We start from the raw sequence: 26,575 nt of genomic DNA on the forward strand, positions 1-26,575 counted from the left end.
AAACGTCATAGGCTTGAATCGGTGTTGCTTTCAGTGTGCCTGCTGCTACTCTTGCTCACCTTCAGAGATGCTCTTATTAGGATCACACCCTTTATGTCAATGAGATGTGCATGAATGTCGTTGTTATACTGGCATGTCTAAAGCTGAATGTGACTGTGTTATGAATGGATTGGCAGTGAGATGACAGTGCTTTCTCACAACAGGCCAGGGAAAGGAAGCAGGATGTTTCCAATCTATACATTGGCCTCAATGCGAATTCGTGTGCGGCAAAAAGAGGATGGTAATTCTGTTATCAGCCACCTTTGTTGGCGGTTATGGAATTACCACCAATTGCACTACACTGCTCAGTTGAACGTTTGGGGGTAAAGTGTAAGATTCACCACCAACAAAGAGCTTGGGATAAATCCTTCACTTTTCCTCCATAAATCGGCGGTATGGTTAAATTGCCAAAAATTCCCATACAGTCTAAAGGACTCCAAAAATGAGGACTTGCACCACACTTAGACCACCAATTTATCACCAAACTCAGAATGAGGCCCAATGTCTTTTGCAGACACACACACAGATATAACACAATTTGTATTTTTCAATGCCCCGTGACTTTTGCCTGTGAGTCCTGAGTCTCCCTAAATATAATTCCTGGATGTAGAAATTGATAATTTCAATGATATCAAAGATCCTCTCGATATTTTTTTTCCTTTTTTGTATTTACAGTCAATTGATTTCTGCTTATGAAAAAGATCTCATTCTATATAAGATTTTAATTTACAAAATATAAGTACAAATATGCTTTATTGAAAAAGAATCACCTTAGATCTAACTGTAGCCAGGCATTAATATAAATGGCTGCTCACGTGACAGGTGAGGCCGGTGAACAAATGCTCGCCTCCAATCCCTGGCCATGGTTCCCATTACCTGCCAGCATCTGAGCTGCTCGCTGCTGCTATGTCTAGAAACGGGGTCCTGCCAACCGAACTGCAATAGACTAACCGTTGCCTACATATTTCAGAGATCAAACTCCATGGGCCTGATTGCCAACACGTGTTTCAATGGGAAAATCCTATTGAAAAATTCCCTGTGAATCAGGCTCACCGATCATTGCATTCTTTCTCTGAATCCAGCACACAACAAAAAGAAACTTCCAACAGGGATTTGTTTTTATCAGAACGGGATAGCAATAATGTTGTAACACCGGTCGTTGTCAAATGGTTTCATTTCCGAAGCCGAGCAAATGTTAACCCCAGTCATGGATTTGCCCAGAATGAAATAATCCATTGCCAGGGGCATGACACACTCGAGGCTCAGGAGTCTCCCAGGGCATTCCCAATACTCTTTAATTCCCTTGTACTCATTAGGAGCAACTTCATAGAAAAGGGATCGGCCCTGGTTGCCTTGACAGTAAACAATACACAGCAGACATGCTTAAAGGCGAACATGATTTCTCTCGATTCCTCCTTGCATTTTGGCCTGAATATAATATGGGGATCCACAAGAAAGCAGAAAATAATTCTAAAGGTGTGCTCTCCGGGGTAGGATTTTCAAATCCTACACCGCAGAGGAAGTCTGGTCTAATGAATGGCTGTGCACCTGCCTTGCAAGCACAAGGACTCCGCGCAAATCTCCCATTTGCCACTTCATACAGAGCACATTCAAAAATGCACATCTGTGAATGCAAATGAAATAACTAGATAAGATGATGTTTAACCCATTTTCCTCTTTATCTGAGGCCCTTCACTCTAGCACATCTTAGTAATGTCCAGCACAAACCCACCAGAAATGCTTTGTGGAAAGGAATCTCAAGACTTTAGAGAGTTTATATTTACATCTTATAAACAAAAACAAGTCTATCATCCTTCGATGTTTGATTCAGCAAGTATATGTTCACAAGCTATATTTCACTGTTTCACTCAATAACAGTAGGACAATTGAAATATAAGAAAATAGAATATATAACACAGAGTGAATGCCAGTTTTATAGATTTCCCAGAAATATATCAGGGTTCGAAAGTGCTGGGGGCTATTTAGCTCCTGCTTGTTGCCTGGAAGATTTTGGTTGGGTTTACGCCAACATCTTCCTGATGCCACTTTTGGCTCCCCGGCCAACTCGGGCCACACACATTATTAACTCTAAGGGCCTGATTTACAAAAACAATTTTGAATGACAAAACTACATTGAAAAAGGTTTTGTAGATCAGGCCCTGAGTTTGTAAATGTGTATACACACATAAGCATGCCACAGGCCTAACGCAGCCAGAACCCAGTCTTGGTGTCCACCCGCCAGACTGCACACAATGAACCGATAACAATACCACCACACCTAATGCTAGAATGCAGCTACCATCAAGCAATTAGATCAGCTGCACACTTAACTGGTGCACCCAAGCACCCTTCGACATCAAATTCTTTCAACTGACCTAGACTACGGTCCGAAGGGCGTTCAACCTACCAGCGCTTTGAGGTCATACCAATGATATATAGAGCGCTTTATAAATTACTAACAACATAACATAAAATATAAAGGAAATTAAAGGACAAAGCTACTAGACATTTGAAGAATAATATATTATCTATATTGCAGAAAAGATAAAGGGACTGATTCATGGAATTTGTGCGCCAAAAAACAGGGATTTGTGCATCATTCTGCCTGCAAATCCTTGTTTAACAAATGGGGATTTGCGGGGGTCGAATGGTGCACAAATTCACGTTTTTCGGTGCAATAAATTCCATGAATCAGCCCCAAAGTGTGCATGTAATGCCAAGGATAGATTTGCAGAGTGTTATGAACTAGGCTGTTGTAAGCTCCGGCTCATGAAATCTTATTGTTGATCCATATAAACATTACTCTGGTATATTTTCTGAATTTTCCATGCAAGCGTTCGGAGGTTATTACGAAAAGTCATTTTCTGAAACACAATAGGAATTTCGTCTTAACCTTAATTAGGCCTTGCTCTACCGCGAAAGATATATATATATATATATATATATATATATATATATATAGAGAGAGAGAGAGAGTCCAGTGAATTGCAATATTTTGGGGTACTCTACCCCATTTATCCGCACAAGTACACACAGACGCACGAATGGGTGCATCTCCATAAATGCACATATGTGCAGAAGCAAACACATCCATGCGGATCCATACAGACACACACACACTAATTTCATACACGCAGATTCGTACATTAAGGCACATGCACACACATGCATGCATGCCAACACATGTGCACATAGATAGAGGTACATGTATAATTAAACATGTACGTAGGCAAATCAATGTGTTCTACTTACCAATTTATTAATCCAGAAATAATCATAACAGTCTATTGATAACTATTTGAAAACATCATAACAAAATAAATATAGTCAGACCTTTTCAACACAGCAGAACCAATGTTAGAAAATAACAAGAAAAATGTGTTTAGTGACAAAATGTAAAAAGGACATACATTACAAAGGTGATGCATTATGCAGTCTCTTGTGAAATAATACCACTTTCCAAAGCATCCGTCACTTTGTCTTGCTCGCACTACGTCTGCCCTCACTCACAAAATCTCTCACACAATTTCTCTTTATTTCTCTCTCACTCGGTGTTTATCTCTCTCTAATCTCTGCTAGAATTGTGTGTGGTAATAAATGGAGTTCAGCTATCCTGGTGCTACAATGTTCAACTAACAAATTCCATTCTTTAAACACAAAAATTGAATCATTCTCTTGTAAGAAAATCTAAGAGGCATTTTAAAGTAGAGTTGGGATTGTGTATCCATGCAACTCCATCACAGTTTCACATGAGAAGCTGGACTGCTCGGAGATCAAACTAATGAGAGCTCACACTAATGACTGAGGAAGTCCTTAAGATAGGGCAGTTTTTAGGATTGAATATACAGAATCACCCACAAAAACCAGCACTCTCAAATGAAGGCTGTTTCACAGGGGTGTGGTTGGTTGTATTGAGACGCCGTTTTTCTTCTCATAAAAATAGTTAAGAAACTCTTTGTAGTAAATAATATCCCAAGTCTACACACCTCTATAAATCAGGTGACATATTGGGTTCAGTGATCCTTTCAGCCCTTTCCATTTACTAAGAAGCAGCCATGGAGGTACATAGGTGCCTATATAATTCCATACCGCCTACATTTCAGAGGGTTAGCATGTGCAAACTCTCCCAAAAATGTTCTCCAAATATTTCCGATTCACAGAGCCTAAAATTCTATTTTGCACACGTTTGCAAACATTGGGGGTAGCAAAGCAGCCACTTTGCAAAAAGCACCCATCTGAGTCCAACCACAGCCCCCAAAAAAAGTTAACTTTCTATTTCTATGTTTTCTATTTCCAGCACAGGAGTGTTGGGAATAGAAACAGATGTTTACACTGCAATATGGCCATGTAGGGGCCTACCTGGGCCCAGTGGGATTGTGGGGCATATTATAAGGCTCTGTGGGGCGGTAGCAGTAGTACCCCTTAATCCCTCGGAGAGCCCTCAATTATTTGCCCTGAGTGACCTCAAACTTTTCTGGACTAATCTCTGGAAAAGATTGGAAACTTCACAGACTTAGTTTACCAACCCGTACCATTCAGTTGACTGATTCTTAATAGATTTGTATTGTTTGTAGACTGAACTGTTGATATGCACATTTGGGAATTGCTTCACTTTTGGCAAAATACAATATCCCATTCCTTAAGGCAGGTGAATGCACTGCACATTGGCACCCATAACCAGATTAACTGACAGCACCTGGTCACTTAAACAACATCTGTTGCCACAAAGCGATTTACTAACATAAACATTTTAAACATTTGAATTGAAAATAATGTTTGCTGAATTAACATATCTGCTATGGCCATTGAGGTTATGTGGAGTAGACATTAAAAATAAGGAACTTACAAAAAGGACCTGTCTCATTTTGCCATTACCACATTGGCTTTTTAGACTCCGGGAGTTGCCAATTTGCATACGTGAAATGAAATGAGCCGCAATGTGTTTTCACTCAGGAATTTCGGTACACTCAATTATTTCCAAATGAGTCATTTAAATAGGCTGGACAAAAATTGTATTAAATGAAATCTGTTTGCCATTTAGTCACTTGCTCCACATTTGCACGGGCCTCCCAAGGAAGCCTTCCTCTGCAGATGAAGTAACTCAAGCGACGCGAAAAATAATTCAGCGTTATGTACATTGATGGTTTTTACAGTCATCCTTTCTTTTGATCTGCCCTTCTATATTTATCCAACATAAAAGTTAAAGAAAAAGCCCAACCACTTCCTAAAACAGGTTTGCCTGCTTTTAATGAGGGGATGCATGTATATTTTCAGACATTCAAACCATAGCCAACACCAAAATTATTATCCTTTCTCTTTCTCCACCAGAAGACGCGGGTGCGTCAGATGCGAAATGGAGCACTGCCTAGATTTCTGAAGTTTACCACTGTTTGAGATAATCGGCACTGGATGACATCATGAGAAAACCACAAATGCAAGCTGCTATTTGTTTTACTTCTGTCTCTCATTAGTCTCATTTCTACCGGACTTAAACTCACACTAAACATTTGCTAAGATCTGAGAGGAGCTGTGTGAAATCTCTAAAAAGGGAAAGAGCTAGTATGCAAATGTTCCCTCAGCAACTTATACAGAACATTCAGGCCACAAGGTTGCCTTGCTAGCCAGGCACAGAATATGGCTTATAAGAACAAAGTGTGCTTTCAAGAGCCTCCCGCTATAGACTGCGGGCAGTAGTTTCCAGTGTTCAAGTTTGCCAATATCCCAAACTCTCCATCAATTGTTCTAATGGCAAAATGTGTGTAAATAATTATTACACTTATAGTGTTCCCTACAATGTTTCCTTATAATCAAACAATATTGATTAAATAACTAATTAAATCACACCAATGTTAGGACACTGGACAGAGCTAGATAGCACAATCTTATCTTATAATTGGTGATAAAACACATTTATTTACACTTTGCAGAATTTAAGTATATGACATGAGGATAAACAGTATACACCAATATGTTTTACATTAAAAGAAAATATGTAATCTACAATATTGCAATTTGAATTATTTTGTTGATATTTCAAAATCAACAAATTGCTCAAGGAGAACCTATAATGACTCCAAAGAAACTTCCACTAATAAAGGGTCTTCTCTGCTATATGTTTTTAAAGAATATGTTTAGCACTTAATTTAATGCATACCCCCAAATAGCCTTTACATTATACACACTTTGAAATGAGAACTTTATGTGGCTGGGATAGCGACATTCAGCAGACCAGAATTGAATCCGGCTAGCCGCGTATTGCTCCGAATTTGGACAAAGTCACCGAGCATTGTCACCACATTAACCTGACTGTAGAGGTTCTCCATGGAAAATATATAGAGTATTTTAGGGATTGCTTTTTTCCAGCTGTCATCTTCTGAGATAATGCTTCGATGTGTCTTTGCTCTAGAAACCTACCACTGTACACTGGCCCTTTGTTAAAAGCAAACTGATAACATAGCTAAACCAGAAAATACTTAAGATTGTAAAGAAATGTTAACTATCTGTAGAGGAGCAGACAAATATGTCATTGTTATGCTCCGCCCCCTCACCTTTGTCATGTTGGAACAACAGTGAAAGAGTCGTATGCATGACACCAAGCATTGTCCCGATGCTGCATCGAGTGTACGAGAGACGTTATGCACTCAGATATCCGTATCGAATGTACCCTCGTACTGAGACAGTAGTAGGATGTCGACATACTGCAATGAACACTGAACAACTGTAAAGAAAATCTAACAGCTGCAGAATGACATCTGGAAGTAAAGATACATGGACACACTGAAACGATCTATGAATATTCAAAATCATAAACAATGTAACTGAAGCAACAAGAGAAACATGTAATCAAGTCTGAAGAACTCATGAGTATCAAACAAACAAGTGAGACGAGGCGAAGTGAATGTATATACGTGGAAACACAAGGTAAAGGAGACATATAGAAGCTTGCTGCGATATAACCTATATTGTGACTAAAGAAGCCATGGGGGAAAAAGATGGACGTCGGAGTCATATTGAATCTAACTGAACTACCTCAGAAACAGTCGAAAGCTGCAGAGATGGGAGTTGCTGGAAAAACAGTGTCATGTGAAGAATGGAGAGGAGCCTCTTGGCTTGGGATCAAGGATGTCAAACAAGGAATAATTGGAAGGCACAAAGAGAGTCAAGAGGATAAGCCATGGACATGACACATATTTCTTAGATTAAGCTAATAAGAAAACATCAACAATTGACATGTATTGGATAATTCTAAATGCAGCAAGCATATGTGAGATGGAGTGATCAAGTCTCCAGAGGCCAAGAGGAATAATAGCACCTAGTACAATTAAATCAAATAGCAGTAAATAAGAGGTCGACATGGACAAATTTGTGGTCTCCTCACACGTGACTCAGAGGGTGAAAACAAGGGCCATTCATTAGGCTCTGGATGAAGATATGGGTGTATACACACTCCCTAAAAGATCTGAGAGCAAAGAACAGGCCACAAGGCCAACTACAAAAGAGAAACATTGGCTAAGGGCCTGACCAATGAGAGGTGATGAACTAATTGGAGAAGGGACATTGTTCTCTGCACCTGGGTTTTTTGCTTACATGCTGCCAACGAGCCAAAAGTCCAAGGTTGGGAGAGAATGCCAACCAATCATATGGGTCCTTGCAGCAACCTGCTATACAAAGTTGCACAGGCCAATCTGCTACTGTATTCTGTTATAATCAGTATTAAAAGTATTTAGAGGTAGTTTCATTAACACTTACACATACTATATGTACATATGTTCCCTTAACCATCCCCTCCCTTCAATTGTTTTTAAGTTTGCCGCATAGGATTGCGTCATAGCTGACACATATTGAGGTATAAAGCCTTTGCATAATTATAATCGTTTGACAGTGGCAGACTACTGCTTGTGGTTCGCCAGATTACCCTGCCTTATTTTCAGGGCTGGCAAAAAGTAGATTTTATGAAGGGCGAGCACCATTTGCATAGTACTCGACCTTACTGGCGAGTATGGGGATGTTAAACTTTAACTTGACATTTACTCCAAACCACCTTGTTTGCAGTAGCTCGCAAATAAAATGTATACTGTGCATGGCTGGCCTATTGGGTGGCAGCATTGCACCAAATCGGAAGTGGGCTTATGGTGGCACGCTCCACCTTATAGAAAACACTGGTATATATTTTGTCACCCGTCAGTATGGGGCAAGTGCATTTCTCTTAGGTTGAGTATGTGTAAACTAAGGAACAAGCCTTGCAGGTCTAGTGGGATTTTTACAAACTTGCAAGGCCTGATTTTGAACTGACAATAAAGTAATACTTTGCCATATTCTTTGGTTCTGTCCGGTTATTTTGAGTCTGGGATCATTTAGTATGGTAATTCAAGTATGTGCATAACAAATGCTTCAAGGTGCTATTGCACATATATTTTATTCATTCCTCCACCATAAGAAACACAATCCTGAGTATAATTTCAACACCAAGTATCAGAATTGTTTATTGATAGTTCTTTACAGTTGCCTTATTTTAAGACGTTTAACTCAGATGTAAAGTACTTTGCCAAAGTACGTAAGCCTGAGGAATCTTCAAGTGCAGGTAAATTCCAAATACTATTCACGCCAACACATCTATCCTGTATCAGTTGCAGATCACACCTCCTGCCGCCATCAGATGTTTCTAGTCGGGCCTGATTGGATTATTTGGATATTTAGATCTTGACCAATTCAAATTTGACAACAGTCCTCAGGATGCATAAAGTGTATGGTTGCAGACTTGGTACAGCAATGGGAACACCTGTCCATAACTTTAGCTTACGAATGATTGATGAGAGGATATGAAGACAGCCATAATCAGGAATGAGGACAGCTAAACATTAAAATATACAGTATAGCACAATGTGAAGTTTTTCCTTTCTTATTTTGATACTGCTTGCTTCCTTGTGGCTATTTCTTGGAATTGATATGCTTCCACACCTATTCCCTATAGGACATACGTCAAAATGTGGCCCGTCAATCCCCCACGTAGGCTCTGGCCCACCCAATTGCCAGACAAGCCTAGAGTGTTTTGTGTTTGCACTGTGCTTAGTAGAAAAATGCAAATGAACATAACAGCGATAAAAACTGACATTAGCAGCCAAGAAATATAGAAGATGTGGGGTGATGGAAGTCTGAGAGCTGGTGTTATGTGCGCGTGTAATATGTACAATGTTAGCAACTTTATCAAAATGTTCAACCTTTTTATATATCTTCTGTGGGTGTCGTGTCTTTGTGAAGATGGGATGGATTTGCAGAATAAACCCTCCAATACCACATTTTGGCCAACGGCTTCAGTGTTGCATCAACGCCTGCCGAACAATCTATAGGGGCCGGAATCTATTAGCTACTCATCTAATCATGGTCCATCATTTGGGAAAATCTTATTGGAGAAGAAAGCATGGCGCAGAAGAGCTGTACAAGAGTGACTCATATGGGCCTGATTCACAGAAGCCTTTTATAATAGCACATTCCCACTGAAAAATGCTCTTATGAATCAGACCTATAGATTTTCCCCATCAGGTGCATTCGTTTGGATCCCGTGTATGACAAACAACCATAAAGGCATAAAATATTGACTCTATTCAGCATGGGGACATACATATAAGCAGAGATGGGGTATACCGGTGCAGATTAGAGGTAAAGTCAACGTCAGTAAATTTAATTTGGGCTACATGGTATCTTGCTATCAAGCTGAAGATCTGAAGTTGCTTCGGGGTACTGTAGTGTAGAAATCACTTTCAACTGAAGGAACTGACATGTTCTAATCCGTCCATACCTTCATGACCTTTCTCTGTTAACCATGCCAAAGTGTGCAACAAACTGCCGGTTGCCTTCAGAATTGTGGCAGATTTGTTTACTCATTGTGCAAGCAACTGAACATTCTGCTAGTGGATATGTTTTAGGGTCTTGGTTTTATTGTTTTAGAAACCAGATTGAACGGACGTATCTGCTCGCTGGGCATGTTTTACCGTGCATGCCAATTTTTTTTTATTTGACCCTATTTCACTGCATATATATGCGGGGGGCCCCTGCTGCCCCGCTATACGCCCCACCTTCAATATTAACTTAACCCATGCCCCAAATATATCTACAGTGAAATGGGACTTTATAAATTCGACATTACGGAATGTGAAGTGATGGGATGAAACTGATCAAGCTTCCTTTTGGGTAAGGTATATTCTACTTATGCACTAGGGCGTTGAATATGTTTTGTTCTTGCCCACTCTCATGGAACTTCGTGCAAAATTCGTACTTAATAATATAAACACACATATAAATAGAGGACCTATATTTAGCTACCTCACAGACCTGTATCATCTGCCTTCTCTAGGCCCCCTCCATATCTTTTCCATTGCAGATTTAATAGGCTATCTTTGTGATTCCATACTATTGTATCCTACTACTGTGTCCCCTTGTTGTACATATCTCTGTTGTTCCATGTCTAGGCTACAATGTACAAAACCTAACACATTATTCATAACCCAATTTCATTCTACGAATATCTTTATTATAACATCAATCCAAAACCAGTCTGTATGATCCTTACACTTTTCAATCAGCCGTGACTGTGTCTCAATGTCTATTTATTTATTTATTTATTTATTTATGCATTTATTTACTACGCGGCATAGCCCACAGGTATCAGGGCGATGTAGCATTTTTAGGGCGCAATCTAGGTATAAAGCCACTAATGTGCACCATAGTTTATATATAATGTAAAGTTAAAACATGGCACATCACAGTAGACATCTCAGTGAGTAAACTCTAGTCGTAAATAAGAAAAGGCATCCTTCTAAAATGACTCTGGAATGGCATAAAAGCAATCAGGCTGGCGATCCGGGCAGTTGGACATGCACGTGCGGCGGCTTGGGACATTACTGAAGGCTCCACGCCTATGCATCTGGCTAGGAAGAAACAAGCTGTACCTATACATAATGAATCCGAAACAACAAGGGAAGGTGGAAGGTGGGCCCTGGGCACAGCATCCATTGCACAAGTGCCCGGGGAGCTCATTCTGCAAGGCAATGTTGATGGGGGTAGCCAACACTTCTGGGCTGGATTAGCTTATAAATGCCATCAGTACTATCCCCCCAAACGAATCAGAATATCAGAATACTCCGGATGCAGTCAATAATCTCTGCTATTGACTGTGCTGCAAATATGCTGACGTCGGCAGCCGCCTGAGAGTTGGCATCGATTGTACTATTTTACACTTTATTTTACCATTAAGTGCTAACAGCCTTGGGAGCAGTCATTGTCACTTCTGAGCGGGTATTGTCCTTTTATAATGACCTATCCTGTGGTCCAGAACGCGTAAATATTCCCGCAAAAGGTAAAGTTTATAAAAAAAATACTTATGCAATACAAAAAACACCCAAGATAATATGAGCACAAAAGAAAACATTTACCGTGGCAGAAAGATTTTCTTGACCTGTTGCGCATAGTAGCTGAGGACATCAGACGGGTATGCTCTGACCGCATACCTTTTTTATAGAACCAAGGAGTACGAGATATGCAACACTTCCCATTTGATCTGAAGCGACCATTGAGGCCGTTCAAGAAAATTCACGCCGATAGCTAAGGCACGATAAAAGGATATTAACGCATGTCCTGGCAAATCATAGGCAGACAAGGACAAAGCGCTCAAGATCAGGTTTGGTGGGTTAGCGGTGCACTTAGCCGTCCCAGCAGCGGAAGCGTCCCACCTCTGAGAAGCAGGCTGGGAAGCAGGAGAAGTGTCAGGCAACTGGCCATGTAGCCGAGCTGACCGTGTTAGGCCTTGTATATACATCGGCGATGATTTAAACACATTACACCCATGCAGAAAGCTTCGAGCGCATTTAGATATTTGAATTGTTAGATCACCCCTTTCACTCCAGAGCGGCGCAGACTGCCAACTGCCAAAAAAGTACACACATCAAAATAGGTTACCTTTGTTCAAACAATGCCGCTGTTCATTATATAACAGAAACTGTCAGAGTTAATCTCTCAAGAGCCCAGATCTGGCAAATTCTTGGAGCTGGGATGGCTGGAAATGGTTTGAGGCAAAACTGAAGCATATTGTTTAAGTAAACCTCGCAGGGAGCCCAGCGCGCGACTGCTGAGCTTTGCGTGGCTGTCTCGAGAGTGTTCGCCTTCACAAGCTCCGAGGGTTGACAATCGCCGCTAGAGTGGAAACAAAGTGCGCCAGGCGAGTCTGGCCGCCCGAAACGTCTCACTACACGTTTGTCAAATTTCCTGTACAGGAGTCAGTGTGGAACACTAACAGCTCGTAAAATATGTCACCCAGATCGAGTTATGCGGACATCAAGGTCTCTACTGCGTTGGACGAGCCGATGATCAACTGCTTAAATTGAGAGGCGCCATTTGTGCAGTTTAATAGAAAAGCAGATCCATACGTTTAAGGAGCTGCACAGATAAACAACTAACAAATGTCAATAAGCCATTTCGCAGTGATAAGAAATGAAATGCTACCCCATTATTTCTTTCCTAGCTTCCCTCGCCTCCCACCAGTGCCTTTGCGCCCACTCAATGCATTGATTCTGTTTTGCCGGCCCAAGGGGGAAATTTAGACAGGGAAAGGAATGTGGCATCCTGGTTGGCTTCTCATGTTAACTTTAGGGTGGTGTCCCTTAAAATGGAAGGATCGACACACATCTGGATCGCCAGTGAAACCGCCACCGCGCGCCCCAGCGCCATGCCAATGTGCGCGGCACTCAATTGGCACGGCTTGTTTTTCAGTTATACCCGAGGCAGTCGGTTTGTTGTGGTTCCCGGAAAATTATAAGTATTGTCTTTTCCCAGGACTTTTCTGAGCTGCCTGCCTTATCCTGTAACTCCACAACAATGCTACCTTTAGAGGTCGTTGGGCCCTGGCCTTGTTTCACCCTTTTTTGCATTTCCAACGATTTTTCATGGTGCGCAAATCTGGATTGTTCACTGTTTTATTTACTATACAAACGACTGACTCTATGCCGCTTTCCCACTGACTGCACACCTCTCTGCAGAAGAGCAACACAACATCTTTTAAAGGCCACGCCTGAAGAATATAACGCAATTGTGCATGACTTCTTCCATTGTACCACGGTACGGGGCAAGGAGATCAGTCAGAGCGCCTTGCTGTCAAAGGACACGTCAGGTTTTAGAGACAGGTAGACAAGTATTATTCTGAATAGGGTGGGCAGACTGTTACTTGCCCGATTAAGTTAAAGTAAGCAGTAGAGACAGGTAGATAAGTATTATTCTGAATAGGGTGGGCCGACTGTTACTTGCCCGATTAAGTTAAAGTAAGCAGTAGAGACAGGTAGATAAGTATTATTCTGAATAGGGTGGGCAGACTGTTACTTGCCCGATTAAGTTAAAGTAAGCAGTAGAGACAGGTAGACAAGTATTATTCTGAATAGGGTGGGCAGACTGTTACTTGCCCGATTAAGTTAAAGTAAGCAGTAGATCAGCTTCCAAAGTGGCAGAACATCATTGGCAAAAGCTCTTTTTTAAAAGAAATGGGCCATGTTGGTCATTATGTAAGTGTCAGCCATGTGCTTATGACATTATGGGCCCGATTCATGGAATATTTGCCCGGTTCAAAGTGAATTTGCACTGCTGAAAAGTGACTTTACACTGGCGACACAAGCGGATTCACACGCTGGATGCTTCGAGTTTTGTTTGATTTTGAGGCATTTACCTAGCGCACCTGACGAACCAAAATGCCTCCGGGCGCAGACTGAATCTACAATACACTCAAGCGAACAATGCATAAAAAAACACTTTCCTACCATGTTCCAAGCATTACCCGTAAGAGAGCTCCAGCCTATCATAGTTACTTGACCAGATGCGTTTTTAAGTTTTTGCGAAACAGAGGTTTTTAATGGCCCGAATTTCCAATGGAAGCCTGTTCTATAACTTTGGGCCCCATAGTGCAAACCTACGGTCACTCCTTAATACACAATTCGAGGGGGGAATTTGCAACAACAGTTTTGTGGCATCAAGATGCGTTTATCTAGGGACATTGGCAGCGTGTTGCATGGACTGAGACATTTCACAGGGAAAGTATTCTAATGCATAAGTACCTATGCACAACTTAATTCTGAAATAAAAATGAATAGTCTTCATTCCTTACATACCTATTGCATCGGTTATGAAGTGAATTAAACAATGCTAGCGTTAAACCCACATGTTCTCTTCCTGCTGCCGTAAAATGAAAACGCCAGGTATAAAGCAGGCAAAGGACTCATGCAACATCCATGTGCCCAGAAGATGAGCAAAACACAAGTCATATGTCCTCACTTAGGGCATTAATCCACAGCCTACTGGCCAAAACAAATCTGATAACCAGAGGTATTCCCTAACATTTTCCAAGTGTGTGTGTGTGTGTGTGTGTGTGTGTGTGTGTGAGAGAGAGAGTGTGTCAACTGCTACACAACAGTGGCAACCTTGTGCATAGGGGCTATGCTCAATCAAGGAGCAATTGTTGACCTTGATTTCGGTGCAGTGCAGTGATCACATAGATCACTTGTCGCCCGTACCCACCCCCCGCCAAAGCTCTTCCCGTCTCGGCGGGACAGAAGTGTGCCGCAGACTCACCTCTATCCCCTGCAGCGTCAGTTCCCACCCACTTACGTGGATCAGAGCTGGAGCTCAGGGTTCTTTTTTTTTTTCTTTCTTAAAAGTTGTTCCTGTTCTCCATGTAACGGAAGCGGGGGAGTCCCCCGACCCCATTACACCGATTAATAGGAGCGGGGGACACCCCCTGAATCCTTGCTCACCTTAGCCAGTGTAATGGGGGGTCGGGAGTTTGGATTTGCGCAAAGGCCCAGTTTCTGTACCAGGCAACAGTCGCAGTAATGGTATGATTCGGTCAGATTGAATAGTGCTTGCGATTGCATGGTGTGTTGTGATGAAGTAATGGGAGAGGAGGATGGTCAGGTTAGCAAGGACATTACATGAATGGACTTAAAACGAAGGAGTAGGAAGTTGGAGAGGGACTTGTGTTGCAAAGGGAGAAGAGGAGAAAAAAAATGGAATACTGTAGAACGTCTTCATATAACAGAATGGCCAATTTAACGCACTTTCGGGATTTCCTAAAATCCAATGGGTTCATGTGTGTGGAAGAAAATTGATTTTTCTTGAAATCCTCTTATGTTCCTAACTAGCAAAAAGGCACACTTCCCATGTGTCCTGCCCCTTGCAAGTGCCCATGAATGCACTATTCCCAGCCTTAAGCATCTTACACATCCCTCCACCTTGAGCACACACATTTAAGCCCACAGGACCTGTAAAGCTCTGTCCACAGCCAACATAGCATACATGGTGCATCTTGCAAAGGGGGTTTCCCGTGCTTTGCCAATAGCATGTGAGCACTTGTGAAACCGAATTCCCATTCACCTGCCACAATTATGTTACTCGTTGGTTTTCGTCAAGTTGTTAAAATCTCACCAGTTCAGAAGTGTATTGTCCACATCCTAAGCCGTCTCCCCCAACACTGGCAGATACTCAATGCCAACCAAATTCAGAAAAAATCTCTGCCCGAATCTTGACATCTACTCCTATCTCGCACGCACTGTTTCTTTATGCATGTGTTCTCCAGGAGTGAGTGAATCCTGGTTTGTCGAACACAAGAGTAGCGCATTGGCAATGACTGTGCACAAGCTACACGTGGCCTAATGTTTGAGTAGGACAACCAACACTGAGGACATATTTTTTCTGGCCTTTGAGACAGAACTATGGTCTGTGTGCACACTCGTTCATTCTACGATGGTGAAATGTAAGGCAATCAGAAAACAATGCAAGTTCCGCGGGGTGCAGCAGGACCTAATTTCAGACATACCACTGTAATGCATGTGTGCTTTATCTTCTGTGTGTGCATGCAAAAACATGGAAACTAAAAGGAAAACAGATGCCTTACTTTAAATGTGCATCAGAGGCTGCTCCGCAAACAAGCAGACTTATGTTGTTCAACCAGTGTTAAATCGAGTCGTGGTGGCAGCCGCCGATGCAAAGTGGCTAAAAAGGCCAAAGAATACGATGCTTCTCCACACATTTTGGGTAATCCACAAAAAATTGTGGTGGCGGGATCAGATGAACAAAGTGTGATTTGTTTCCTGTTCGCTGCATGGGCTGCACAAAGGTGAAAGTAAGAATTGTGTAGAGGAACGAGCAAGGGCTTTAAGTGCAAGTGTGTGTAAGCCTGTCTCCACTGGCAAATAAATTAAAAATATATGTAAGTGCCAGGCACCCAGGAAGCATTGGCACCTTCCACCCACCATGTGGGAAAAGTGAGGAGATCAGGCGTCCACCTACGAGGGCGCACAGTCTAGAATCCGGGGGCGGGGGATGGGCCTTAGCGGAACCTTTGACATACAAAGTAATTTTTACATTGCTGTCCTTGAAGCACTTGTGCATAGGCGCGTTATAATGCCATATCATATCATATCATATCAACACTGCACTTTTCTTTGAACCCGGCCTAACGAAGAGTTAATAGATGCTGCTACAGGTAGAGCACCACCCCCCCCCTTATTCACAACGGGAGGGGTTCAATTTATTAAAAAAAGGGATGTACTTGATGCACCTGTCACTCCTCCTGCACACACACGCACAAAGAATGTGTATGTGGGACAAAGCTGCATGCGCAGAAACATGTGTTTGTGCAATTACATTGTAATATATATCGGCCGTCACGCACATGGGAAACAGCTTTCTGATTTGGGTAGAATTATGTAAAGGGTTCAAAAAGATTTTTATGTACAGGCACACACATAATTATGCGTACTTGATGTGTGCATGTGTGAATATACAGAGTGAACGCTGCACTGCTTGGTGTGGTGTCTCTGCTCACTGCGTATACTTGCACGTTGTGCCAATTGCGCTGCTGTGCATGTTCCAGGAGGTCAATCCACCACTGCACTGTGCTACACCTGAAAATCCCAACTTCCATAATTAAATGTGATAACTGCAGAAGAAAATATATAATTTATAACATAGGGCCAGTGGAGTAAAAAATGGCTGTTATAGTTCGCAGCATGACATTTTAAATATAAGCGAAGTGACGAGAAAATGAGTTCCTCAGTCATAAACAATAGCAATAAAAACACATCTTTTGAGCATGCATAAATTGCGATCTTTCTGCACAGAGTTATGCTTGGCAGAGTTCAAAATGATTCCATGCCATACTGTTGTGATAGTTCAAGGTGCCCTTTCGCTAAAATTCTCATAAGCACTTTGAGACGCATTTTTAGGGCACAGGTAACGGACGTACATTTATCTAGCAACACAACGAGGGCTAGAGCTAACCTTTTGAGGAGGGAATTAGAACATAAAGGGTCTACCTTAATAGGCACCCAACACATAAAGAACAGTAGGAGAATGTCAGCTGATTGCAGCAATAACAGACGGGAAAAAGTGGAAACAAAACAACTTCGTGGGCATCGCTTTTCTTCCCTTGGGGCGCATGCTCGTTGACGCACACCCAAAAAGAATTGGCCGTTTGGCCCCAGGAATCAGTTCCACACACTGTTTGGAGCTCAAAGCTACCAATTACCCCGCTCTGTTCCTCCAGAGAAATATACTGCACTCTGTCAGTTTGTGAAAAGGAAAGTATGCGAGGGGGCGGGGAGGAGGGCGCGTGAACGAGAGCGAGAGTGAAAAAGTTCCCCTCTCGCATAAAGGCATTCATGGGACGGGGGCGAGCGAGCCACACGGAGAGCCATTCTGAGAGTCAAAAGCACAGGGTGATCACTTTCTGGAAGTTTCTCGGGCCACTTCGGAAACATGTCATGATGTCCTCGGGTATGGCGGTAGCGTTGGTTGTGGTGTGCCTCGTCTGTGTTGGTGTGAACCGAGATGTCCCTTAGCTGCAGGTCTGGATCAGCGCTAGAAGTGATAGCAATTGACCTGCATTCCTGTCCTCTGTTTGCAGTGGCGGCTGATAATATTTCTGTGTGTACTGTGCACGCATAACTACAGTAAGGTCTTGGCCTCTTCCAGGCCATTTTCAGCTGAGCAAAAGATCTTTGCATAGGGTTGAATTCTTGAGAAGCATAAGACACATACTAAAATATCTACCCTTTCAAGAGGAGTAGAAATGGCTCTGACCAATAACACAGAGGCTGGCACAGCAAACATCACCTGCTAGCAAAGCCCGTTAGACCACTAGGCATAGGTGCCGCATGGTGTCCAACACTGCACACGACACAATGTGGAGTGCCATGATGGCGGCATAGTAACTTTTTTGCCGTAGTGGGTCCGCAGTGAGGTTCATTCCCCATCTGCCAAAAGAAAGGAGGAATTAAGGCCAACAAAGAGCTCTCTCTTTTGTTTTTGTCTTAATTAAGGGGTCCTATTTTGTAGTTGCTTTAATTGTAAATTTGTTTTCTGAGTTCCAAAAGGTACGCATACATCCCGCAAGCAGACCGCCACTTTTCTCAAGATTTCTTTGTTGACACAATAACTCCCGGCAGGTGGAATACCGCTGCACATTCAGTTCAGCCTATTGCAGCTTCTTGTGAATGTGCATTGTGTCTCTAATTTGCCACCCCAGAATTCACCTCAAGCGCCCTTCTACTCGGGCCAATGGTGCTGTGGTACCCCTTTTATACCCCCAAAATCCCATCATGGAGATCCTGCATTTATTTCCCTGCTTCGCTGCACCCATGGTGGCAGATGCCAACCCTGGAATGTGATCATGGGTTACAATATCGGCATGAATTTATTGTGCTATAAACTTTGAACACAGCAGATATAAATACAGAAGGATATGTAGCAACTGGCACACCACTGTATGCTATTTTATGCATTTTCTCGGAGCGTATCTACGGAATAGGTCCAGCAATCCATAGCCATGCAAAGTATCGAAAGGATGGAAACAGTGCATTGCTGAAGTGGTCATCAGTGATAGTTAATCTGCTTGACCATATATGACATCACGTTTCTAAAACTGGGGTTGGGCCCAAATGGCTGATTGACCATTGCAGTGCTACAAAAAATGTGTTAAGCGTAGACATGATGTGAAGCAGCCATTCATGCTAGACAGTGCTCCAGATACAATTTTCAAGTGGGAGTATTTTACTCCCTGTTTTTTGAAGTTGGGAGTAAAATTATTTTTTAGGGAGTAAAAATGCAAACCCAGTTCCCATTGGCAGTATTTAATAACTGAGTAAAAATATGCTTTAGCTGGGAAACTGAGATGTTTTTGTAATCATTATTTCATTGCACCTAGTTATTGATTTTCATTGAAAGATACACGTTTCCTTCTTCCGATCCGGCAGTAATAATAGTAATGTCTTCCTGTGGTACTCGGTGCACTGCTGGTCCAAACATATTAATTGAGCCGTGTGAGTGGAAGCAGGGGCACAAGGTCATATGTGTGTCTGTTTCCCATTTTTTGTTGGGAGTATTTTTACTCCCCATTTTTATTTTTAGGGAGTAAACGTGGCTGATACACCCCTTATATGTAGGGCTAATGCCAGAGGCTAAATTAGAAGAGAGTGGAGTCAGGTGGCCTGGGTTCTAATTCAGTATTCCACACTTGAACAAATTGTGGGATTCCAGACATGTCAATGTTTCCCTCTGTACTTCAGTTCTTTGAGTGTGTGCTGAAGAACAGGTTACATCTTTGTTTAAGTATTATATCTAAAGTTGACATGGACAGGGCATGTCATAATAACTAGCAACATCTGTTCTCTACTCACACTATGGGGGCCCTGTTCCTCGGGGACTACTGAGAAAACACCTGAGTCAACAAAGCGCTCAATGTAGCGACCGAGGGTGACGAGTAAGCAACTAAAGTCATCAATGCACCCCACAACCAATGAGGACCCATCCAACTAATTGAATGCCTTCACATGTCTGCATTGCTCCCCGATAGCCTGTACTCATCCACCTTACTTGACATCAGTCGATGCGCCTCGTGTATTCTCGCCGGCACCAAACAAGTTTCAAAACCTTCCTTAAGAGCCAGCGCTCCATTGGAAAGGTGCCAAACCATTGTTTAGTTTGTGAAAATTCCATTTGGAAACCCTATTAATAAACGCCGAGGAGGAGAAAGTCGTTTTCCTCCCGAAGCAGGTTTACGGAGTGTCCTAAAAGTTCTGCCTGCTTCCACCTATACACCTGTCCTGTCCCGGACGCTCGTGCCTGCCCATTATCCTCGACTGTTTTGTTGGGAAAGCTGTTTAGCTTGAAAACAGTGTTAAAAGACAGGGAGGGTGGTTTCTTTTTTCAATCAAAATAGATGTGACTTCACTTTTGTTCTTAAAATAGCATTGGTCTGTATGCAGTTTCTAGTAAATGCAATATTTTCTGAATAGTAATACTACCGGTGATACAAATAATACTAAGAATTATAATGATACAAATAATAATTTGACATTTTTGTGTGGTGCAGGATGGCAAGTTGCTTCCACTTCTAGGCACTGTAAAAACAAGGTTCCGGGGACACTTGCTACCTGATGTAGTGTGTTGCCAAGACTAGGCGCTGGGATCCACTGAGAGAAACACCAAATAAAATGGGGGCCGACTCTTGAAGTCATCATGCCAACACCGGGCCTGTGTGCTTACAACGGAGATGTCCCCCAGGAAGTGTACATTTCGAATGTAAAGTGAATGGTTTTGTGGCATGCTGAGGAATGCTTAATGTGCATAAACAAATAGAGATTGGGGACCTGTTTCACAGCGCGTTTTTCAAAGGGGAAAATCCCATTTTAAAATGCTTTGTGAATTAGGCCCGAAGTGTTTTTGCTGATTCCCTACCACTCAAACCATGATGTCTGGGAGGCGTGGGGGCATGCGGGGTATAAGAGCACGTAAAGACACAACATCATGCACAAACAGGCCACAGATGCCCTGAAAAGCGGGGCTAGCAACCAGCCCACCTGCTCAGGTCAAGCGGGGTCGACTGGTCAATGTACTTAGCATCCTTTCGTCTCCTGTGGCGACGTGTGGGCGGTGGCACAGATTTTTCGCTTTCGTTGGTACATGACGTTGCGGAAGATTTTGTTTTCCTATCGGGGGGGGGGGCACGTTTGAACGTGTTGATTGCCAAACATTGCACCTCTGGTCAGCATTCCTCGGTTTCTGTACTAGAGTTGCAAGGGTAGGGTGGTCTACGCAGGTGTGACATACAATGTAAAGTGCAAATGGGATAAAGCACCCTTGTGACAACCTGCACCCAAGGCACATTGTCCCACAAGACCCCTTCAAGCTTTTAGTCTGCAAACATCACAAAATCCCACACACTGGAGAACCGCCTGCCGAATACCTGAGGTTCTGGAATAAATAATAACGTATTTGTATAGAGAGCTTTGCGCCACTGCATAGCACTGTATAGGAGCGGTTAGTGAATGGTGCTCACTTTCTCAGCGTTCAAGGATCTAGGGCCGAGTTGAAACCTCTAGTGATGTGTGCCTCTGCAGGTTGGGCACTAGTCTCAGCAGCACGTACTTTGGTCACCGAGCTATCTGACAGCCCTACTCATGTATGTAAAGGGCTGATAGAAGAGCAGGTTAGAAGTGTTGTGCCCTCGCAGGCACCATACCACTGAAGCAGGTCTTGGGTTCAGGTGAAACCAGGCCTCAGCAATTACTTCATTTCACAACTTCAGTGGAAGGGCCACAGTTAAGCTCAGGTCCGTGTAATTTGCTGCAGTGTATTTAAATTCGGGTTCGGTAATTTCAGTTTAGTTATTTAAATTCAGTATTGTCAGGTTAGTTATTGCAGCTCATCTCCGTAAATTTCAGTTCAATGTGAGTTTAGTTCATGTGATTTTGTTTCTGTTCAGATCAGATCATCTTAACTATTCCAGTTGAGAATGTGTCCGTTAGTTTGGACAGGGTCCACTTTGGACAGCGTGCCACTCAAGAGACCTTATAGCACAACAACAACTAGAACCTAAACAGCAGGGTTCTTATCACCAGATCCATGAACGGGGAAAGCAACATAACCTAGGTTGTATTTTATTTCTAATCACTTCACAACAATGTGTACCTTGGAGAACTGTTTAGAAAGAGCAGACGGTGTAAAATATCTTTTGTTAATAATGTTCGAGGCTAATTACTGTCACGGTAACCTGGCAGCATGGGTTCAAACAACCTCTGCGACGGACCCCATGGTGAGACTCCATAAAGTTATTTCAGCAGCCTGCACATTATAAAAAATAAAAGTGCCTTGGAACAGGAACACTTCTGGTACTGAGCCCTTTAATACAACTCTGGGAATTGCCCAAAACCCCCCTTCCTGGGCTGCAAGTTCTAGCCCATGGCCGCAGCTAGAGTCATCGTAAGGGAGTCCGGACTACCGCACTGGCTGACCAGCGGAAACTAACTGCCTGATTCATGGAATTATTTGCGTGAAAAACCCAGGTTTGCGCGCCTTTCTGTCCGAAAATCCCCATAATTCAAACAGGGATTTTCGGACAGAAAGGCACGCAAATCTGCGTTTTTCACGCAAATAATTCCATGAATCAGGCTATAAATTACGTGAAAACAAGCAGTCTATTGAATGAAAGGCCGCATTTTACACACAATTTGGAATGCGAACCTCTGCCTTTTCTGTGCCCAGGCGGCCAGAGGCGAATTAAAGCACTTGGTTCGTACCCAGGCCTCCCCCTGAGGAGTACTTCCTGGTCGACCCCTTCCCCCGTGGCCCGGGACCTTACACCTCGGCCCTGAGCAGCTGCGCTGCTCCTTGCCCTTCCCGGCGGCGCGGGCCTGGGTGTAGAACAAGGCCCTGCGTTCAGATGGTGGCAAAGCCGAGGCAGAGGCGGCAGCTTGCCGTTGGCCCTGGCACCGGTCGTACTCCTCCCGAGCGCGCAGTCAAAGCGTGGCTTTTACTTAATAAGGGTATGTTTCATGTACCGTGCACAGGTAAACCCAGGACGCTAGACCCAAAGGGAAATGAATTCCCCGGTATCTTCAGGCCCAGAAAAAAGATACATGCGAGCGCCGACTTTATGCACAACACCGGTTTCCAAATGCACCAACTCCTACACTCCGAACTGTGCAGTCAACTACAAAAAGTGCAGGCGTATGAACAGCCCACGCTGTCCTGCTGGCAGGCGCACTGCACATGCGCGACCAAAGTAGCACTGGAAGTCTGCGTGCAGGTCTAAAGAGACGTAACTAATGTGGCATGCCTGTGCTTCAAATGTGCACCACTTTCAGAGTGTGCTGTTTACACTTTAGCGTTGGCCTTCAAAACTAGCAGGCGTATTTACGCAAACAGTCTTGGGTTTAAGGAACACAGGTCCTTCTAGAACAATAGTTATTTGGTGCGTATAGACGCTCCTGCCACTTAAAATGAACAAGCAATGCCCAACGTGGCATTGGTGTGCGTGACATGCACGGGCGTATTAATAGAGCTATGCTACTTATTGGGGGAGTGGGCGGGGAGTTCGATAAAGCACTTCACTTAAATGCGCAAAATGTGCTTCAAAGGGACAAGCATGTCTAAAGCACCCACAGAATGCGAGCAGACTTGCGCTGCCCTCGTGGCCCGTAAACTGCATGACCCTTCCTGAAGCGGCCGGCGTGCACTTAACAACACGGCAACACAGTACACCTATTCTGCCCTGCTACCCATCTACCTACCCACCCATATGCCAGCTGCCTGTCCAGATGCAGATATGGAAAGAGAGGGAGGCAGATGGATAGACAGGCCTGGCTCTGCTAGAAAAAAATAGACAGACAGGCAGATAGATAGATAGATAGATAGATAGATAGATAGATAGATAGATAGATAGATAGATAGATAGATAGACAGACAGACAGACAGACAGACAGATAGATAGATAGATAGATAGATAGATAGATAGATAGATAGATAGATAGATAGATAGATAGATAGATAGATAGATAGACAGATAGATAGACAGACTAAGGAAAGTAAAGCGATTCCACCACCACGGGCTGTATGTTTAATCGGAGTTTGGAAGGCTTAGGAGCCGCCTGCCCCTCGGCTCTGCTGGGCCCAGGTCTGCGATGAGCCTGCATTTCTATTGTGCACGTGGGTCCGTCCCTGCAGGAATGCTCCCCTTGCACTTACGGCATCTCCGTGACCACACGGCCTCGCTTTACTCTGGGTTTATTTAAAAGGAGGTTTTATAAATACATTTCCAGACGCCGTCCCCTTCGGCGCGCGCCTTGCTTCCAGCGGACGGCTCGCCATTTGTCTGCAGCAGTTAACTTTACGGGCATCCGCTGCCGCTGTCCCTCAAGCGTCACCGCTGCTCTGCACCCCCCCAATACCCCCCCTGGCATTGCACCGTCTGCGCAAGGTGAGGGGTCTGGGGATACCCCTGCCCTCAGGATGCAGACTCATATCACGCGGTACTCTGCACATGATCCGGCGTCTCAAACAACAACTACAAAAACAAGTGCCACGTGCACTTTCAAAAATAGATGAATAGAATTGTGCAAAGAGGTTTTCACATTTATAAAAAAATACAAGCATCCGCTTTGTGTCCCCCAGTGCCCCCGCTCTCGCCGCACGCGCACACACACACACCCTTCTCCTGCAGGCGTGCAGCGTTTCTAATCCGGTCGGCCTGTCACGGGCAGCAGAAGGATGGAGGCAAGGAGTCGGGCCGGATTAGGAACACGTAGAATTCATCCATTCGGGAGGGAGTGGGTATTAGGGCGGTGCTCTGGCAGCGCCCCCTGCACTGGACTCAGACTGGACACGTGAGAAGGAAAAAAAAACGAAACGGTACATGCAGAAAAAAGGGGGCGGGCAAGTGCCCATTGCAGACTATCGCCGATTTGGGCATTCCCATTCATTCTGTGCCCTTCTGTGGGTCACGAGACGCGGCAGAAGGGACTTGCGCCGTGACCCCTCAGTCCATCCCTCGCTCCGAGCTGAACTTTGCCCTCGGGGGCCCAGGGGATGGCTGCGCTCCGATGCCACAACACGCATTGTTTACATTGAGCTGTATACATCATGTGAACGGGCAGGGGAAGGGAGTGCAAGACACAAAACACGGAAACTTCTCGCCAAACTTACTCCTGCTCATGGCTGTGCCCGGGCCCCCCTGCTCCTCATGGCCCCGGGGAACTGGCGGCAGTTAGGAGGCGCTGTGCTGGGGGCGAGCAGGGGCCGTCATCGCGGGAGCCCTTTGCCCAGCTCCTGCCACATCCATGTTGGTCTTCCCATGCCACACGGCGGCTGCTTCCCGGCAGAGTGAGCGGCAGGTCGGCGAGGGAGAGGGGGGGGGGGGTGTGCAGGGGGGGAGGCGGGAGGGGGAGCCTGGCTTCCCCTGGAGTGACCCCCGGCTGCACCAGGGCTGCTGCTGTTGCTACTGCACTTCTGAGGCAACCGACCCCACGGCTCCCCGACAGCATGGACATGCACGTGAAACCCGAGAAGCCCCACTGCCCTTTCCCCCCTCTTTCCCCAACAGCAGAAACTCACTTTCAGATACACCCAGCTGCCCCCCCCCAACCCCCCGCACCTCCCCCCGCCCTCCGTGCAACCCTGCAGCAGATCTGCACCCCGCTTCCCCAGACACAGCGCGCCTCCGCGCCCTGCAGCACCCACGCTGCCAGAGGCATGGCCGATGCCCCCGTCTGCCCCCTCCCCTCTTATCGTCTTTATCTCCTACCTGTTGATTAATCGACAGCGCTCGCAGCAGTCTGGAAGATGGTGGCGCTCTGGCTTGAGCCATGAACCGTCTTCTCTTGTTTGCAGAGTTGATCTTGGATGTGGGTTTTTTTTTTGGGGGGGGGAGAGGGAACGGGATTCCTGGTGCCCCCAGTGTGTGCTGCGAGGGGGGCAGAGGGGTCCTGGGGGGTCTTGTGCAGTAGATCAGGCGGCGCCCCCCCCGCCCTCGGTCCGCAGCTGGCTGGATCTCGCGGGCGGATCTCGCTTCTTTATCAGAAATGTTATCGCTTGTCAGGACCTCAGTCTCGGAGCATTACGTCAGTTTCAAGACACCAACACTATTAATATCAAAGGAGCCTTTAGCAGAGGGAAGCACCACCCCAGCCCGAGAGCTCTTAAAGCGACAGGAGCCTCCCAGACAGCAGCAGCAGGCAGGCAGGCAGGCAGAAGCCAGCGCAGCAACCATTCCTCTGCGGCCCGGCCAAAAAGTGAGGGATGCCACGGCAGCCCCGCTGCGCCGGCCCAGCCGCCTGCAGTACTCGCCGCATCCTCCCAGAGCATCCCCGCGCGTCCTTCCCGCTGCAGCACCCAGAAGGGATGAGAGGGGCGCCTCAAAGCGCTATCCACTGGAAGCAGGGAGACTGACACAGCGCGCAGCCCCTTCCTTCCTTCCCCAACTCCCAGAAGCATTTATCATTACAATCCAACTGATACCCAGATTGCAAGATGTCACACCCACATTTTGTTGAATGAATAATCCCCATGTGTCTGGTCAGCGCCTCCAACAGCTTCCTTTTCGTACAGATTTGATTTCGACAGTTCTTTTGGAATTTTAAAAAACATGCTCAGAAAATAGCAACACCGTGGACACATAAACGCGCGAGTGCTTTTTAAAAGATTCAGAATGTTTAGTTATTTTTTTAAA

General features: G+C 44.5%; 1 protein-coding gene across 3 annotated transcripts in view; it reads right to left on the reverse strand.

The window, feature by feature from the left end:
- The window catches only part of TRPS1 (transcriptional repressor GATA binding 1), an 832,359-nt gene extending 806,064 nt beyond the window's left edge, over positions 1 to 26,295 (reverse strand). For 2 of the 3 annotated variants that reach the window (XM_069621534.1, XM_069621532.1), the window contains exon 1: positions 25,054 to 25,241. In XM_069621534.1, coding sequence (XP_069477635.1) covers positions 25,054 to 25,063 — 10 coding nt within the window. In that variant the 5' untranslated portion in view covers positions 25,064 to 25,241. Of the gene's footprint in view, positions 1 to 25,053; positions 25,242 to 25,651 lie in introns of those variants that run through there. The other variant, XM_069621533.1, reaches the window with a different exon arrangement.
- Between the last annotated feature and the right edge of the window lie 280 nt (positions 26,296 to 26,575).

This window comes from Ambystoma mexicanum, chromosome 5q, assembly GCF_040938575.1.
Source record: "Ambystoma mexicanum isolate Mex_15411 chromosome 5q, UKY_AmexF1_1, whole genome shotgun sequence".
NCBI classification, from domain to species: domain Eukaryota; kingdom Metazoa; phylum Chordata; class Amphibia; order Caudata; family Ambystomatidae; genus Ambystoma; species Ambystoma mexicanum.